Genomic DNA, 14,314 nt, shown 5'->3' with positions numbered 1-14,314 from the left:
GGCCGGCCCGCCGGACGGAGCCCAATAAAGCGCGCTCAGCCCGAGCCCGACTGTGTGGAGCCCAGGCGTCCGGCTGCCCCCCGCCGTGGGGGGGGAAGGCTGGGAGGGGGGGAGGGAGTCCCGCTGGGCTTGGGAACCTTTTGCCCCCCACATGGTGAAGCGGGGCAGATAATCAGGGTTGCACTGGGCTGTAGGGCGGCCCCACAGGGCTGGGAGGGGGGAGGCGCCCCCCCATCTTGTCCCAGTCAAGTCTCACCCCCCCCGTCCCACCCGTTTGCCAAGGCAGGCGCTTTCCATGGGGGCAGGGCCCCTCCACCGGCCAGCAGAGTCCAGTGGGGTGAGTGCTGCTCCGAGGTGCAGCCCCCCCCGGCAGTGCTCACAGACACAGGCCAGCAGGGGTCATCCACAGCCCCCCCCCCGGCAGTGCTCACAGACACAGGTCAGCAGGGGTCACCCACAGGCCCCCCCCCCGGCAGTGCTCACAGACACAGGCCAGTAGGGGTCACCCACAGCCCCCCCCCCGGCAGTGCTCACAGACACAGGCCAGTAGGGGTCACCCGCAGCCCCCCCCCCAGGCAGTGCTCACAGACACAGGCCAGTAGGGGTCACCCGCAGCCCCCCCCCCCAGGCAGTGCTCACAGACACAGGCCAGCAGGGGTCACCCGCAGCCCCCCCCCCGGCAGTGCTCACAGACACAGGCCAGCAGGGGTCACCCGCAGCCCCCCCCCCGGCAGTGCTCACAGACACAGGTCAGCAGGGGTCACCCACAGCCCCCCCCCCCGGCAGTGCTCACAGACACAGGCCAACAGGGGTCACCCGCAGGCCCCCCCCCGGCAGTGCTCACAGACACAGGCCAGCAGGGGTCACCCGCAGCCCCCCCCCCCCGGCAGTGCTCACAGACACAGGCCAGCAGGGGTCACCCGCAGCCCCCCCCCCCCCGGCAGTGCTCACAGACACAGGCCAGCAGGGGTCACCCGCAGCCCCCCCCCCCCGGCAGTGCTCACAGACACAGGCCAGTAGGGGTCACCCGCTGCCCCCCCCCCCGGCAGTGCTCACAGACACAGGCCAGCAGGGGTCACCCGCAGCCCCCCCCCCCCGGCAGTGCTCACAGACACAGGCCAGTAGGGGTCACCCGCTGCCCCCCCCCCCCCGGCAGTGCTCACAGACATAGGCCAGCAGGGGTCACCCGCAGCCCCCCCCTCCCCCCGGCAGTGCTCACAGACACAGGCCAGCAGGGGTCACCCACAGCCCCCCCCCCGGCAGTGCTCACAGACACAGGCCAGCAGGGGTCACCCACAGCCCCCCCCCCGGCAGTGCTCACAGACACAGGCCAGCAGGGGTCACCCACAGCCCCCCCCCCCCGGCAGTGCTCACAGACACAGGCCAGCAGGGGTCACCCGCAGCCCCCCCCCCGGCAGTGCTCACAGACACAGGTCAGCAGGGGTCACCCACAGCCCCCCCCCCCGGCAGTGCTCACAGACACAGGCCAGCAGGGGTCACCCGCAGCCCCCCCCCCCGGCAGTGCTCACAGACACAGGCCAGCAGGGGTCACCCGCAGCCCCCCCCCCCCCCCCGGCAGTGCTCACAGACACAGGCCAGCAGGGGTCACCCGCAGCCCCCCCCCCCCGGCAGTGCTCACAGACACAGGCCAGTAGGGGTCACCCGCAGGCCCCCCCCCCCCCGGCAGTGCTCACAGACACAGGCCAGTAGGGGTCACCCGCAGGCCCCCCCCCCCCGGCAGTGCTCACAGACACAGGCCAGCAGGGGTCACCCGCAGGCCCCCCCCCCCCCGGCAGTGCTCACAGACACAGGCCAGCAGGGGTCACCCGCAGCCCCCCCCCCCGGCAGTGCTCACAGACACAGGCCAGCAGGGGTCACCCGCAGCCCCCCCCCCCCGGCAGTGCTCACAGACACAGGCCAGCAGGGGTCACCCGCAGCCCCCCCCCCCCCGGCAGTGCTCACAGACACAGGCCAGCAGGGGTCACCCGCAGCCCCCCCCCCCCCGGCAGTGCTCACAGACACAGGCCAGCAGGGGTCACCCGCAGCCCCCCCCCCCCCCGGCAGTGCTCACAGACACAGGCCAGCAGGGGTCACCCGCAGCCCCCCCCCCCGGCAGTGCTCACAGACACAGGCCAGCAGGGGTCACCCGCAGCCCCCCCCCCCGGCAGTGCTCACAGACACAGGCCAGCAGGGGTCACCCGCAGCCCCCCCCCCCCCCGGCAGTGCTCACAGACACAGGCCAGCAGGGGTCACCCGCAGCCCCACCGGAGTGGAACCAGGGCCCCAAGAGCAGAACTCCCTTTTGGGCTCCAGTGCTCGTGCGAAAAGGCCAGCGGCGTGTTCTTGCACGAGAGCAGCCGTGGCTTGTGCAACGCCGGTTTGGGCTCTGGCCGCGCTTTTGCACAAGACGTTTTTGCGGAAGCTCTCGTACGCAGTGTCTTGCACAAACCCTGCAGTGCAGCCAAAGCCTCAGTGTGGAGCACGGGGGGGGGGGGGTTAGGCAGTGGAAAAAGGGCCCGTGCCCCCCCCCACTTCATAGGATGGGAGGCACCAGGCAGGGTTTACATGGCATGAGCAGAATTTGCCCCCTGGGGCCTTCGGGGGGGGTTATACCCCCAGTGTAGGCGGGGGAGGGCTGTTCCCCTCTGTGGTGAACGTGGCCATAGCCGCTCCCTTCTCATCTAGCGTGGTCAGTTTCCCACGCCCCCCCACCATGCCCATTTGACCCCTACAGCCCCCCCACGTGCCTTGGCTCTTTGTCACCGGAGCTGGGGGGACTTCACTGACTCAGCTGGACCCCTTGGAGCCCCTGAAGGGGGAGCTGCTCTACGCACAGCACCAGCAGGCCCTGCCCCCCGGGGCAGCTGGTCCCTCCCCGTCCCGGGCACTGTGCTCTGGGCGACGGGATGGCTCCCGGGCACGAGTGTCCAGCTGATGCCGCACACGCGCCTTGGTGCACGACATTTATTCCACACATGGGGTGAACCAACCCCTGGCCTGCTCTAGGGCCGGGCCCGGCGCTTACTGAGGGCGGGTTCTCGGCCAAAGGGACCCGCTCACGCAGCTGGAGGCCGCTCGGTAACCGCGCTCGGGGGCCGGCCAGCGCCCACCTGCCCTTGCCGCCGCGGGCCCCCGCCAAAGCCAGCCGGGCGCCACTGGCTGAGCGTAACCATGTCCCACCCCCTCGGCGTTCATGCTCCTGGGGCTGTGGGGGGGTTGGCGAGGCACTCACTCGCCCAGAGCCCAGCCGGGGAGGGGAGCGGCGAGGCAGCTGGCCGGTGTCGCTACAGGCAGGAGTCCCAGCCAGCCCCAGGCGCCAAACACGCCTGGACAAGCCGCGGTTTAGTCTGCGGGAAGAACCCCCAGGTGGTGGGACGGAAAGGGGCCGAGCTGAGCCCAGCAGCCCGGGCACTCTCCATGCTCCCCCCCCCCGCCGTTCCCAGACGGGCACCCGGCAGATCTAACCACTAGCCCCCCACCTCCGAGAGCCGGCGGGCGGTCGGACTGTGCCGGGGCGAGCCCTCCGCTGTCCATTCGGCTGCGTGCGAGCACATCCCGAGGGCTGGCCCAACACGGCCCTGTCGGAACGAGGCCCCCGCCATGGGGCGCGGCCCCCCACTCGCCTGCCTGTCACTCAGCCCGGGACCCGTGCTTGGGCTCACGCTTCAGGCACCTTCTGTAGAGCCCACGGGCCTCCCACAGCGGGGCCGAGGACCCGGGCCTCCTGGCTCCCCGCCCCCCCAACCGTCAGACCCCGCCCCCAACCAGAGCAGGGCCGAGGACCCAGCCCTCCTGGCTCCCCGCCCCCCCAACCGTCAGACCCCGCCCCCAACCAGAGCGGGGCCGAGGACCCAGGCCTCCTGGCTCCCCGCTCCCCCAACCGTCAGACCCCGCCCCCAACCAGAGCGGGGCCGAGGACCCGGGCCTCCTGGCTCCCCACCCCCCCAACCGTCAGACCCCGCCCCCAACCAGAGCAGGGCCGAGGACCCGGGCCTCCTGGCTCCCCGCTCCCCCAACCGTCAGACCCCACCCCCAACCAGAGCAGGGCCGAGGACCCAGGCCTCCTGGCTCCCCGCCCCCCCAACCGTCAGACCCCGCCCCCAACCAGAGCAGGGCCGAGGACCCAGGCCTCCTGGCTCCCCGCCCCCCCAACCGTCAGACCCCGCCCCCAACCAGAGCAGGGCCGAGGACCCAGCCCTCCTGGCTCCCCGCCCCCCCAACCGTCAGACCCCGCCCCCAACCAGAGCAGGCCGAGGACCCAGCCCTCCTGGCTCCCCGCCCCCCCAACCGTCAGACCCCGCCCCTGACCAGAGCGGGGCCAAGGACCCAGGCGTCCTGGCTCCCAGCCCCCAATCGCGTCTCTTTCTGCACTTTTATTTATCAGAAATAGACACTTTTCCCTTGTGTACCAAGGCCCCAGGGGGAGGAGCAGGTGTCTACCCACAATGCCCGGCCCCAACAGCAGTCACGGGGGAGAATTTAAACTGTAGGGGGCTGGAAATCCTCAGTGTCCCCCGGCTCCCCCCTGCTCTAACCATCAGACACCACTTCCCTCCCCACCCCCACGCTGGAACACACCTCCCTTCTCGTGAACCCAGGAGTTCGGGCTCCCCAATCCCTACCCATAGCAGGGGAGGGCGATTCCTATGGGAATGATTCACCCCACGGCAGGGACGAGGGAGTGACCCCCGCTCATGGGCACCCCTTGCTGGCCCAGCGGAAGAAGTCACAGCGGGCACGGGGGTCGTCGGGGCGCCCTGGGGGCCGGGCACACACGTAGAAGCGCCGCCCACGGTTGGGGCCAGCTTTGCGGACAGTTCGCAGGGCGCAGGGCTCGCTGTGGGTCGGGCAGTGGGGTGGGGGGGCCGGGCCGGGCAGCACCGCACGCCAGCGGGCCAGGCTGCTGGGCTGGGCACCCGCCGTCTGCCCCACAGCACCTGCCACCTCCTCCAGGGGGCTCCTCACCCACTCCTTGTGCCCCACGGTATCACTGGGCCCCGGTGCATCTTGGGCCGGCTCTTCTCCACCCTGCCCCGGTGCATCTTGGGCCGGCTCTTGGCCATTCTGCCCCAGTGCATTGTGGGCCGGCTCCTGTGTCCTGCACCCCAGTGCATTCTGGGCTGGCTCCTGTGTCCTGCACCCCAGTGCATTCTGGGCTGGCTCCTGTGTCCTGCACCCCAGTGCATTCTGGGCTGGCTCCTGTGTCCTGCACCCCAGTGCATTCTGGGCCGGCTCCTGTCCACCCTGCCCTGCAGTAGCCTGGTCCATGCCTGGCCCCAGCCGGCCCTGCGCCACTCTGAAGTAACTCAGCAGGTTGCCCTGGCCGCTGCGTGGGTGTCTCCCCCTCCGCACGGCACCCGCCCGCCCCACCTTTGCCCCCTGACTCATCCCACCAGCCCCGGCATCCCCCAGGCCCCGCTCCACCCTGACCAGGAAGCGGCTGAGCTTTTGCTGGGTACCGGCGAACTCGGGCATGTGACGGGTGCAGAGCGGGGGGCAGCGAGGAGCAGGCAGGAAGGTGGCGGCCAGCTCGGCCAGCACGGGACAGTGGTCAGAGCCGGGCACTTCGGGCAGGATGCGGGCGTCCCGCAGCTCGGCCAGCGCCAGGGCCCGGTCGGCCAGGATGTAGTCCAGCCGCGTGCCGTGGTTGGTGAGGCGGGCGCCGGTGTCGATGCGCCAGCAGGTGAAGGCATAGGGCTGGCTGGGGTGCAGGAGGCGGAAGGTATCGACGAAAAGCCCCTGCCCATCTGGCGGCCACAAGAACCCATCCAGCCAGCGCCGGCCAGGGTGCTCCCGGAACGTCTCCTGGGGCAGGCAGAGGGCAGAGTCAGGATCCTGCAGAGGCCAGGCATCCTGGCTCCCTGCCCTAACCACTACTCGTCACTCCCCTCCCAGAGCAGGGGAGAGAGCCCAGGAGCCCTGGCTCCCACACCCACCCCGACTAGAAGCAGAGACCTGTGGGACACTCACCGGATCCCCCGGCTCGCAGTGGTCGATGGGCCGATGTGACGTGTTGATGTCCCCCAAGATCACGACGTGGCTGGAAGACAAGTGGGGCAAAGGGTCTGGTGAGATGAGCCCAGGCAGCGGGGTACAAAGGGGCAGCACACCTGGAGCCAGGAGGGGCTCTTAGAGGTGATGGGGGAGAGCTGAGGGGGTGACACAGGGCAGCCTGGACCCGCTGGCTCCGAGAAGCGGTTGGTTTTGGGCTGGAGGGGTCAGGGAAATCGAGGGGGGCACGTACCCACCATCTGTCAGGAGTGCCTCCGCCCGGCCCTGCAGCAGGCGGTAGAAGGCTGCCTGGTAGGCGGCACGCTCGGGGCGCTGGGGGTCGGCCCGGGGGCAGTACACGTTGATGACCGTCAGGGTGGTCTCCCGCTGCGCCGACGTGCTGGGGGAGCCAAGGGTAGAAAACACATTGCGGGAGGAGTCGGCATCTGCCCCCCCAGCACTTGGCAGCCACCATCCCCTCCCACTTAGCTCCCTGCCCCGCCCCTCACCGTATGCGATGGCGGGTGATCACCGCGCGCCCCTCGCTGTCCAGCGCCTTCAGCTCCTGGGGCGTGAAGTCCCCCAGGTCCCCGTAGCAGCCCACGGCACCAGCCTCCCCGGGCCGGGCCAGGAGCCCCGACAGCCCCTCCTCCGCGGCCAGCGGGGTGGCACTGTCCTTGCAGAAGGTGGCCACACCTGTGGGGGGGAGCGAGAGGTCAGGGGGCCGGAGGCGCCGGGGCCCAGGGCGGGGGAGGGGCCAGGGGCCCCCCTTACCTGAGTAGCCGCCGCGGGTCCGGCAGAAGCTGAAGTAGGAGTTGTAGCCGGGCACCAGGGCCAGCGGCTCCGCCAGCAGCTCCCCTGCGACACCGGCACAGGTTGGGCACCGCCCGGCCCCGTGACCCCGCCCCTCGCCCCACCCCCGCCCCTGGCCCCGTGACCCCGCCCCCCGGCCCAGCCCCGTGACCCCGCCCCTCGCCCCTAGCCCCCCCCCGGCCCCGTGACCCCGCCCCCCGGCCCGGCCCCGTGACCCCGCCCCTCGCCCCCCCCCGCCCCTGGCCCCGTGACCCCGGCCCCCGCCCCTCACCCCCCGGCCCGGCCCCGTGACCCCGCCCCTCGCCCCCCCGGCCCGGCCCCGTGACCCCGCCCCTAGCCCCCCCCGGCCCAGCCCCGTGACCCCGCCCCTCGCCCCCCCGGCCCGGCCCCGTGACCCCGCCCCTAGCCCCGTGACCCCGCCCCCCCGGCCCGGCCCCGTGACCCCGCCCCTCGCCCCCCCCGGCCCAGCCCCGTGACCCCGGCCCCCGCCCCTCGCCCCCCCGGCCCGGCCCCGTGACCCCGCCCCTAGCCCCGTGACCCCGCCCCCCCGGCCCGGCCCCGTGACCCCGCCCCTCGCCCCCAGGCCCGGCCCCGTGACCCCGCCCCCCTGACCCCGCCCCTCGCCCTTTGATGTGTGCTCCTGCCCCCGTCCCCTAGCCCCACCCATGTGCCCCCGTGACCTCTGACCCCCTCCCCTCGTCCCGCCCCGTGACCTCTGGCCCACTCACGTGTCACGCGGGTCTCCTGCAGGCAAATCACGTCCCCGCCCAGCGCCCCGAGCCCCGCGGGACCCGGCCCGGCCCGCAGCCCGGCCACGTTCCAGCTCAGCAGCCGCATCCCGCTTCCCGCGCGCGGGAACGCCGGCAGCGTCACTTCCGCCCCGCGGGCGCTTTGCGACCGTCACTTCCGCCCCGCGGGCGCTTTGCCAGCGTCACTTCCGCCCGTCCGCCTTTCACTGCCTTCACTTCCGCCCCTAGTTTAGTAACTAACGTCGCTTCCGCTCGCAACGCGGCCCAGCCCCTCTCCGGAAGCGAGGTTAGTCGCCCCGGAGCCCCGCCCCCATGCCAGGGCCACGCCCTTCGGGTCAGGCGCCGAGCTGGTTTCTGGGCGTTTTATTGGCTCCCAGGAAGGCTCATCCCCACATCGGCCCCAGGAAGCTCCGCCCACTGCCGCCCTGCCCCGCCCCCTCGCCCTGGCTCCGCCCCCGCGCGCTGTCAGTGCCTCTTCTTCTTCTCCTTGGGGGGGCGGCTGCGGCTGTCGCCCCGGCCCAGGCTGGCGCGGGACAGAGACTTGACCAGGGACAGGATCCGGCTGGGCTTCCTGCCTGCAGCGGGGCAGAGGGGCGGAGTCAGGGCAGGGGGGCTGGGAGGTTTGGGGGGCTGGAGGTGGGGGGCGGGGCTGGGAGGTGGGGGGGCTGGGGGCTCGGGGAGGTTTGGGGGGCGGGGCTGGGGGGGCTGGGGGCTCGGGGAGGTTTGGGGGGCAGGGGGCTGGGAGGTGGGGGGGCTGGAGGTGTGCGGGGCAGGGGGGCTGCGAGGTGGGGGGCTGGGGGCTCGGGGAGGTTTGGGGGCAGGGGGCTGGGGGTTTGGGGGGCTGGAGGTGGGGGGCGGGGCTGGGGGCTCGGGGAGGTTTGGGGGGCGAGGCTGGGGGGGCTGGGGGCTCGGGGAGGTTTGGGGGGCAGGGGGCTGGGAGGTGGGGGGGCTGGAGGTGTGCGGGGCAGGGGGGCTGCGAGGTGGGGGGCTGGGGGCTCGGGGAGGTTTGGGGGCAGGGGGCTGGGGGTTTGGGGGGCTGGAGGTGGGGGGCGGGGCTGGGGGCTCGGGGAGGTTTGGGGACAGGGGGCTGGGGGTTTGGGGGGCTGGAGGTGGGGGGCGGGGCTGGGGGCTCGGGGAGGTTTGGGGGGCGGGGCTGGGGGGGCTGGGGGCTCGGGGAGGTTTGGGGGGCAGGGGGCTGGGAGGTTTGGGGGGCTGGAGGTGGGGGGCGGGGCTGGGGGCTCGGGGAGGTTTGGGGGGCGGGGCTGGGGGGGCTGGGGGCTCGGGGAGGTTTGGGGGGCAGGGGGCTGGGAGGTGGGGGGGCTGGAGGTGTGCGGGGCAGGGGGGCTGGGAGGTTTGGGGGGCTGGAGGTGGGGGGGGGCAGGGGGCGTGGGAAAAGCTGGGGGTAGGGGGCCGTCCGCCTACCTCGGCCCTGCGACGATTTGCTCCGGCTGCTGCCCCCGCCTCGCTCAGCCCGCCTGGGAACAAAGGCCAGTGAGAGGCCGGGCTCCCCGCGTGCCCCCCACATCTGCCCCCCCGCCGGCTCCTCTCTTACCCGCCGGGCTCTTTCTTCCGGCCGCTAGGGGGGCTGCCCTGGCCCCGCTCCCGGGCGGCCGGGGTCTCCTCCGGGGACTCGGCCAGGCTCCTGCGCTCCCCGCTGCACCCGCTTCGCTGCGACCCCTTCCCCGCACTGGGGGGCCTGCGGGGCGGCGAGGGGCCGAGGCTGGGGGGGCTCCGGCTCCGGACGCTCTCGCGGTCACCCTGGGACTGGCTGGGGGTCCGGAAGCTGCGGACGCTCAAGGCGCCCGGGTCCCCCTCCTGGGGGAAGAGCGACTCCAGGCTCTGGGGGGAGAGGGGGGGTCAGCAGAGCCCCGCCCCCGCCGCCCCCTCCCCTCCCCTCCCTGGCGGCGGCCGCCTCACCCCGCTGGTCTCCTGGCTGGCGGCGGGGTGCAGGGGGTCCCCGGGGTCCCCCGGCAGGGCCTGGCTGCCGGCCGCGGGCGGCCGCAGGAGGTTGATGAGTTGCACCCACATGTCGAAGAGGTCGTGGCGCGCCTCGGCCTGCGGGCAGAGCTGCAGGTAGAAGGAGCGGCCGCTGGCCAGCTTCAGTCGCACCTGCAGCATCTCGCTGTCGTGCACCGAGATCTTCACGAACCGCAGCGGGAGCAGCCTGCGGGGACAGCAGGGGCTGTGAGGCTCGCGGAGGGGCTGCGGGGCGAAGGAAAAGGCTCCGGCAGGGCTGGGGTCAGGGGCTGCGGGTCTGGAGTGAGGGGCGCCGGCAGGGCTGGGGGGCAGCGGGGCAGGAGAGCGGGGCGCCGGCAGGACTTGTGGGGGGGAGTGAGGGGCGCCGGCAGGGCTGGGGGGCAGCGGGGCAGGAGAGCGGGGCGCCGGCAGGGCTTGTGGGGCAGGAGAGCGGGGCGCCGGCAGGGCTTGTGGGGCGGGAGTGAGGGGCGCCGGCAGGGCTGGGGGGCAGCGGGGCAGGAGAGCGGGGCGCCGGCAGGACTTGTGGGGGGGAGTGAGGGGCGCCGGCAGGGCTGGGGGGCAGCGGGGCAGGAGAGCGGGGCGCCGGCAGGGCTTGTGGGGCAGGAGAGCGGGGCGCCGGCAGGGCTTGTGGGGCGGGAGTGAGGGGCGCCGGCAGGGCTGGGGGGCAGCGCGGCAGGAGAGCGGGGCGCCGGCAGGGCTTGTGGGGCGGGAGTGAGGGGCGCCGGCAGGGCTGGGGGGACAGCGGGGCAGGAGAGCGGGGCGCCCGCAGGGCTTGTGGGGGGGAGTGAGGGGCGCCGGCAGGGCTGGGGGGCAGCGGGGCAGGAGAGCGGGGCGCCGGCAGGGCTTGTGGGGCGGGAGTGAGGGGCGCCGGCAGGGCTGGGGGACAGCGGGGCAGGAGAGCGGGGCGCCCGCAGGGCTTGTGGGGGGGAGTGAGGGGCGCCGGTGGGGCTTGTGGGGGGGAGTGAGGGGCGCCGGCGGGGCTGGGGGGCAGCGCGGCAGGAGAGCGGGGCGGCGGCAGGGCTTGTGGGGCGGGAGTGAGGGGCGCCGGCGGGGCTGGGGGGCAGCGGGGCAGGAGAGCGGGGCGCCGGCAGGGCTTGTGGGGCGGGAGTGAGGGGCGCCGGCGGGGCTGGGGGGCAGCGGGGCAGGAGAGCGGGGCGCCCGCAGGGCTTGTGGGGCGGGAGTGAGGGGCGCCGGCGGGGCTGGGGGGCAGCGGGGCAGGAGAGCGGGGCGCCGGCAGGGCTTGTGGGGCGGGAGTGAGGGGCGCCGGCAGGGCTGGGGGGCAGCGGGGCAGGAGAGCGGGGCGGCGGCAGGGCTTGTGGGGCGGGAGTGAGGGGCGCCGGCGGGGCTGGGGGGCAGCGGGGCAGGAGAGCCCGCAGGGCTTGTGGGGGGGAGTGAGGGGCGCCGGCGGGGCTGGGGGGCAGCGGGGCAGGAGAGCGGGGCGCCGGCAGGGCTGGGGGGCAGCGGGGCAGGAGAGCGGGGCGCCGGCAGGGCTGGGGGGCAGCGGGGCAGGAGAGCGGGGCGCCGGCAGGGCTTGTGGGGCGGGAGTGAGGGGCGCCGGCAGGGCTGGGGGGCAGCGCGGCAGGAGAGCGGGGCGCCGGCAGGGCTTGTGGGGCGGGAGTGAGGGGCGCCGGCGGGGCTGGGGGGCAGCGGGGCAGGAGAGCGGGGCGCCGGCAGGGCTGGGGGGCAGCGGGGGCAGGAGAGCGGGGCGCCGGCAGGGCTTGTGGGGCGGGAGTGAGGGGCGCCGGCGGGGCTGGGGGGCAGCGGGGCAGGAGAGCGGGGCGCCGGCAGGGCTTGTGGGGCGGGAGTGAGGGGCGCCGGCGGGGCTGGGGGGCAGCGCGGCAGGAGAGCGGGGCGCCGGCAGGACTTGTGGGGCGGGAGTGAGGGGCGCCGGCAGGGCTGGGGGGCAGCGCGGCAGGAGAGCGGGGCGCCGGCAGGGCTGGGGGGCAGCGGGGCAGGAGAGCGGGGCGCCGGCAGGGCTGGGGGGCAGCGCGGCAGGAGAGCGGGGCGCCCGCAGGGCTTGTGGGGGGGAGTGAGGGGCGCCGGCAGGGCTGGGGGGCAGCGGGGCAGGAGAGCGGGGCGCCGGCAGGGCTGGGGGGCAGCGGGGCAGGAGAGCGGGGCGCCCGCAGGGCTTGTGGGGGGGAGTGAGGGGGCGCCGGCAGGGCTGGGGGGCAGCGGGGCAGGAGAGCGGGGCGCCCGCAGGGCTTGTGGGGCGGGAGTGAGGGGCGCCGGCGGGGCTGGGGGGCAGCGCGGCAGGAGAGCGGGGGCGCCGGCAGGGCTGGGGGGCAGCGCGGCAGGAGAGCGGGGCGCCCGCAGGGCTTGTGGGGCAGGAGAGCGGGGCGCCGGCGGGGCTGGGGGGCAGCGCGGCAGGAGAGCGGGGCGGCGGCAGGGCTTGTGGGGGGGAGTGAGGGGCGCCCGCAGGGCTTGTGGGGGGCAGGGGCTGCGGCTCGGGAGTGAGGCACCAGCGAGGCTGGGCGGGCGAGCAGGCTGATGTCGGTGAAGGGCTCCGTTCATGGGGGGGGGGGTCTCACCTGGTGAGCTCTAGCGCCTTGGCAGGGGGCCCCCCACGACCCCGGCTCCCCTCAGAGGGGACCACAGGCCGGGCCAGCAGCAGCACGTTGGGCACCAGGAGGGCAGGGCTGGTGCAGGCCACGCCCACCGTGACCACACGGACACGATTGTGCACGTCCACCACCTCCCCACGCTTGCTGATCTGGGAGTGATTAGGGGGCAGGTTAGCGCCTCTCCGCCCCGCCCCCGGCAGGGGTCGCTCTGATGTCCCCCACCCCAAGCGGAATGCATGTTTGCACGTGCAGGTGACGTGTGTCAGAAGCCTCCCCCAGCTCTCCCTCCTCGCAGCAGCGCCTGGGGGGCTGGAGGGGGCAGGTGGGAGGCCCCTGGCCTGCACCTCACTGATCGCCCCGCCCCCAGCTCTAAGCCCCGCCCCCGCACCTGGATGAAGTCGCTCTCGAAGATCGGGGCGTACTGGAAGATCTCGTACTCGCCGGCCCGGAGCTGGCGCTGCAGCGGCCCCATGGCCGTGTTCATGAGCCCCCGCGCCTGGTCGCTCTCCGCCGTGTAGTGCGGCAGCGCCAAGTCCTCCTCGTACATCCCCCCGGCCTAGAGCGAGCGGGGACACAGCCCGGGCGCCTGGGTTCTCCCTGCAGGGGGAGGGGAGCCGGGGCGGGCGCCTGGGTTCTCCCTGCAGGGGGAGGGGAGCCGGGGGGGCCGGGGGGGGCCGGGCGCCTGGGTTCTCCCTGCAGGGGGAGGGGGAGGGGAGCCGGGGGGGGGGGGCGGGCGCCTGGGTTCTCCCTGCAGGGGGAGGGGAGCCGGGGGGGGGGGGGGGCGGGCGCCTGGGTTCTCCCTGCAGGGGGAGGGGGAGGGGAGCCGGGGGGGGGGGGCGGGCGCCTGGGTTCTCCCTGCAGGGGGAGGGGAGCCGGGGGGGGGGGGGGCGGGCGCCTGGGTTCTCCCTGCAGGGGGAGGGGGAGGGGAGCCGGGGGGGGGGGGGGGCGGGCGCCTGGGTTCTCCCTGCAGGGGGAGGGGAGCCGGGGGGGCCGGGCGCCTGGGTTCTCCCTGCAGGGGGGGGGGGGGCGGGCGCCTGGGTTCTCCCTGCAGGGGGAGGGGAGCCGGGGGGGCCGGGCGCCTGGGTTCTCCCTGCAGGGGGAGGGGAGCCGGAGGGGGGGCCGGGCGCCTGGGTTCTCCCTGCAGGGGGAGGGGAGCCGGGGGGCCGGGCGCCTGGGTTCTCCCTGCAGGGGGGGGGGGGGGGGCCGGGCGCCTGGGTTCTCCCTGCAGGGGGAGGGGAGCCGGAGGGGGGGCCGGGCGCCTGGGTTCTCCCTGCAGGGGGAGGGGAGCCGGGGGGGGGGGGGCCGGGCGCCTGGGTCCTGTTCGCAGGCTGGTGCTTATTGGGCCTTTTGAGCCGAGACACCCCGCTCCCCGAGCCCGCCCCCATTGGGGCGTATCACAATGAACCACTTGGGGGGGGGCAGTGGAAAACCTCTCTCCCGGCTTCATACTGGTTCCAGTTCCACCTGCCGAGCGCCAAGCCCCGCCCCTCGTTCTATGCCCCGCCTCCTCGTTCCATGCTCCAGCGGGGGGGGGGTCTAGCCCCCCCCCACGTGGGGCTGCGGCTCTCACCTCTGCTGCCCCTATGGGGCGGTGGCAGCTATGGGGGGGATCTCCAGCTCCCACTGCCCCCACCCTCTTCCCCCCGCCGGGAAAGGGGAAATTATGACGTAATTCTCCCCTGTGTGACATCACGCGGATGAAATGTAGCACATGCCACACCCAAGATGGCGCGCGGGGAGTGCACAAGTTTCGACACAACAAATATGGCGGCCTGCGTGCTTCCGCCACACACAATATGGTATCCTCGCGCACGCCCACAGCGGCCTCTCCCAAGACGGCGCTCGGATGCCCCCGCCTATTGTACCCCCCCGGCAACAGAGGCCACTGGGACTAAGGTTCCAGCCTGGTTCTGTGAATGGGGGGAGCAGGCCCAGGGCTCTGTCTCCCTTGCACCCCGCACAGCCCCCACCCTTCTTCCTCTTACTCCTTCCCCGGGGGATCGGACAAGGCAGGCTCCATACTCGCTCCTCGCCCCTGCTCCAGCATTCAACACCCCCCACAGGCTGAAGAATAAAGACCCCCCCCCCTTGCCAGCCTACCCCCTGCAGCTGAAGGGGGCACATGGCGCTTAGGCTGTCCCTGGGCCCTAGGGAACACCATAGCCAGAGGGGAATTCCTCCTGGAGGAGCAGCCAGCTGGCACTTTAATAATAGAGCCAGGCT

The 14,314-nt window shown here is 74.3% G+C and overlaps 2 protein-coding genes across 6 annotated transcripts; both read right to left on the bottom strand.

Moving 5' to 3' along the window:
• Positions 1 to 4,353: 4,353 nt before the first annotated feature.
• On the bottom strand, positions 4,354 to 7,664 carry APEX2 (apurinic/apyrimidinic endodeoxyribonuclease 2). 2 transcript variants are annotated; one of them, XM_075915969.1, is made up of 6 exons: positions 7,533 to 7,664; positions 6,766 to 6,849; positions 6,501 to 6,687; positions 6,245 to 6,391; positions 5,971 to 6,040; positions 4,354 to 5,805 (listed from the first exon to the last, which is right to left on the bottom strand). In XM_075915969.1, exons 1-6 carry the CDS (start codon positions 7,639 to 7,641, stop codon positions 4,693 to 4,695), a joined length of 1,710 nt encoding a protein of 569 aa, XP_075772084.1. In that variant the 5' UTR covers positions 7,642 to 7,664; the 3' UTR covers positions 4,354 to 4,692. The 2 variants fall into 2 exon arrangements, with proteins under 2 accessions (XP_075772084.1, XP_075772085.1); XM_075915970.1 differs by lacking the exon at positions 6,766 to 6,849 and having other exon boundaries at positions 7,533 to 7,661.
• A 118-nt stretch (positions 7,665 to 7,782) lies between these two features.
• On the bottom strand, positions 7,783 to 13,743 carry LOC142824225 (Golgi-associated RAB2 interactor protein 6-like). 4 transcript variants are annotated; one of them, XM_075915974.1, is made up of 7 exons: positions 13,662 to 13,743; positions 12,480 to 12,647; positions 12,059 to 12,240; positions 9,471 to 9,717; positions 9,106 to 9,392; positions 8,976 to 9,028; positions 7,886 to 8,128 (listed from the first exon to the last, which is right to left on the bottom strand). In XM_075915974.1, exons 2-7 carry the CDS (start codon positions 12,636 to 12,638, stop codon positions 8,019 to 8,021), a joined length of 1,038 nt encoding a protein of 345 aa, XP_075772089.1. In that variant the 5' UTR covers positions 12,639 to 12,647; positions 13,662 to 13,743; the 3' UTR covers positions 7,886 to 8,018. The 4 variants fall into 4 exon arrangements, with proteins under 4 accessions (XP_075772086.1, XP_075772087.1, XP_075772088.1 ...); XM_075915971.1 differs by lacking the exon at positions 8,976 to 9,028 and having other exon boundaries at positions 7,783 to 8,128; XM_075915972.1 differs by lacking the exons at positions 8,976 to 9,028; positions 13,662 to 13,743 and adding an exon at positions 13,522 to 13,661 and having other exon boundaries at positions 7,783 to 8,128.
• Positions 13,744 to 14,314: the final 571 nt, after the last annotated feature.

This window comes from Pelodiscus sinensis, unplaced genomic scaffold (assembly GCF_049634645.1).
Source record: "Pelodiscus sinensis isolate JC-2024 unplaced genomic scaffold, ASM4963464v1 ctg187, whole genome shotgun sequence".
NCBI classification, from domain to species: Eukaryota; Metazoa; Chordata; order Testudines; family Trionychidae; genus Pelodiscus; species Pelodiscus sinensis.
This window is presented reverse-complemented; position numbering and strand designations above follow the sequence as displayed.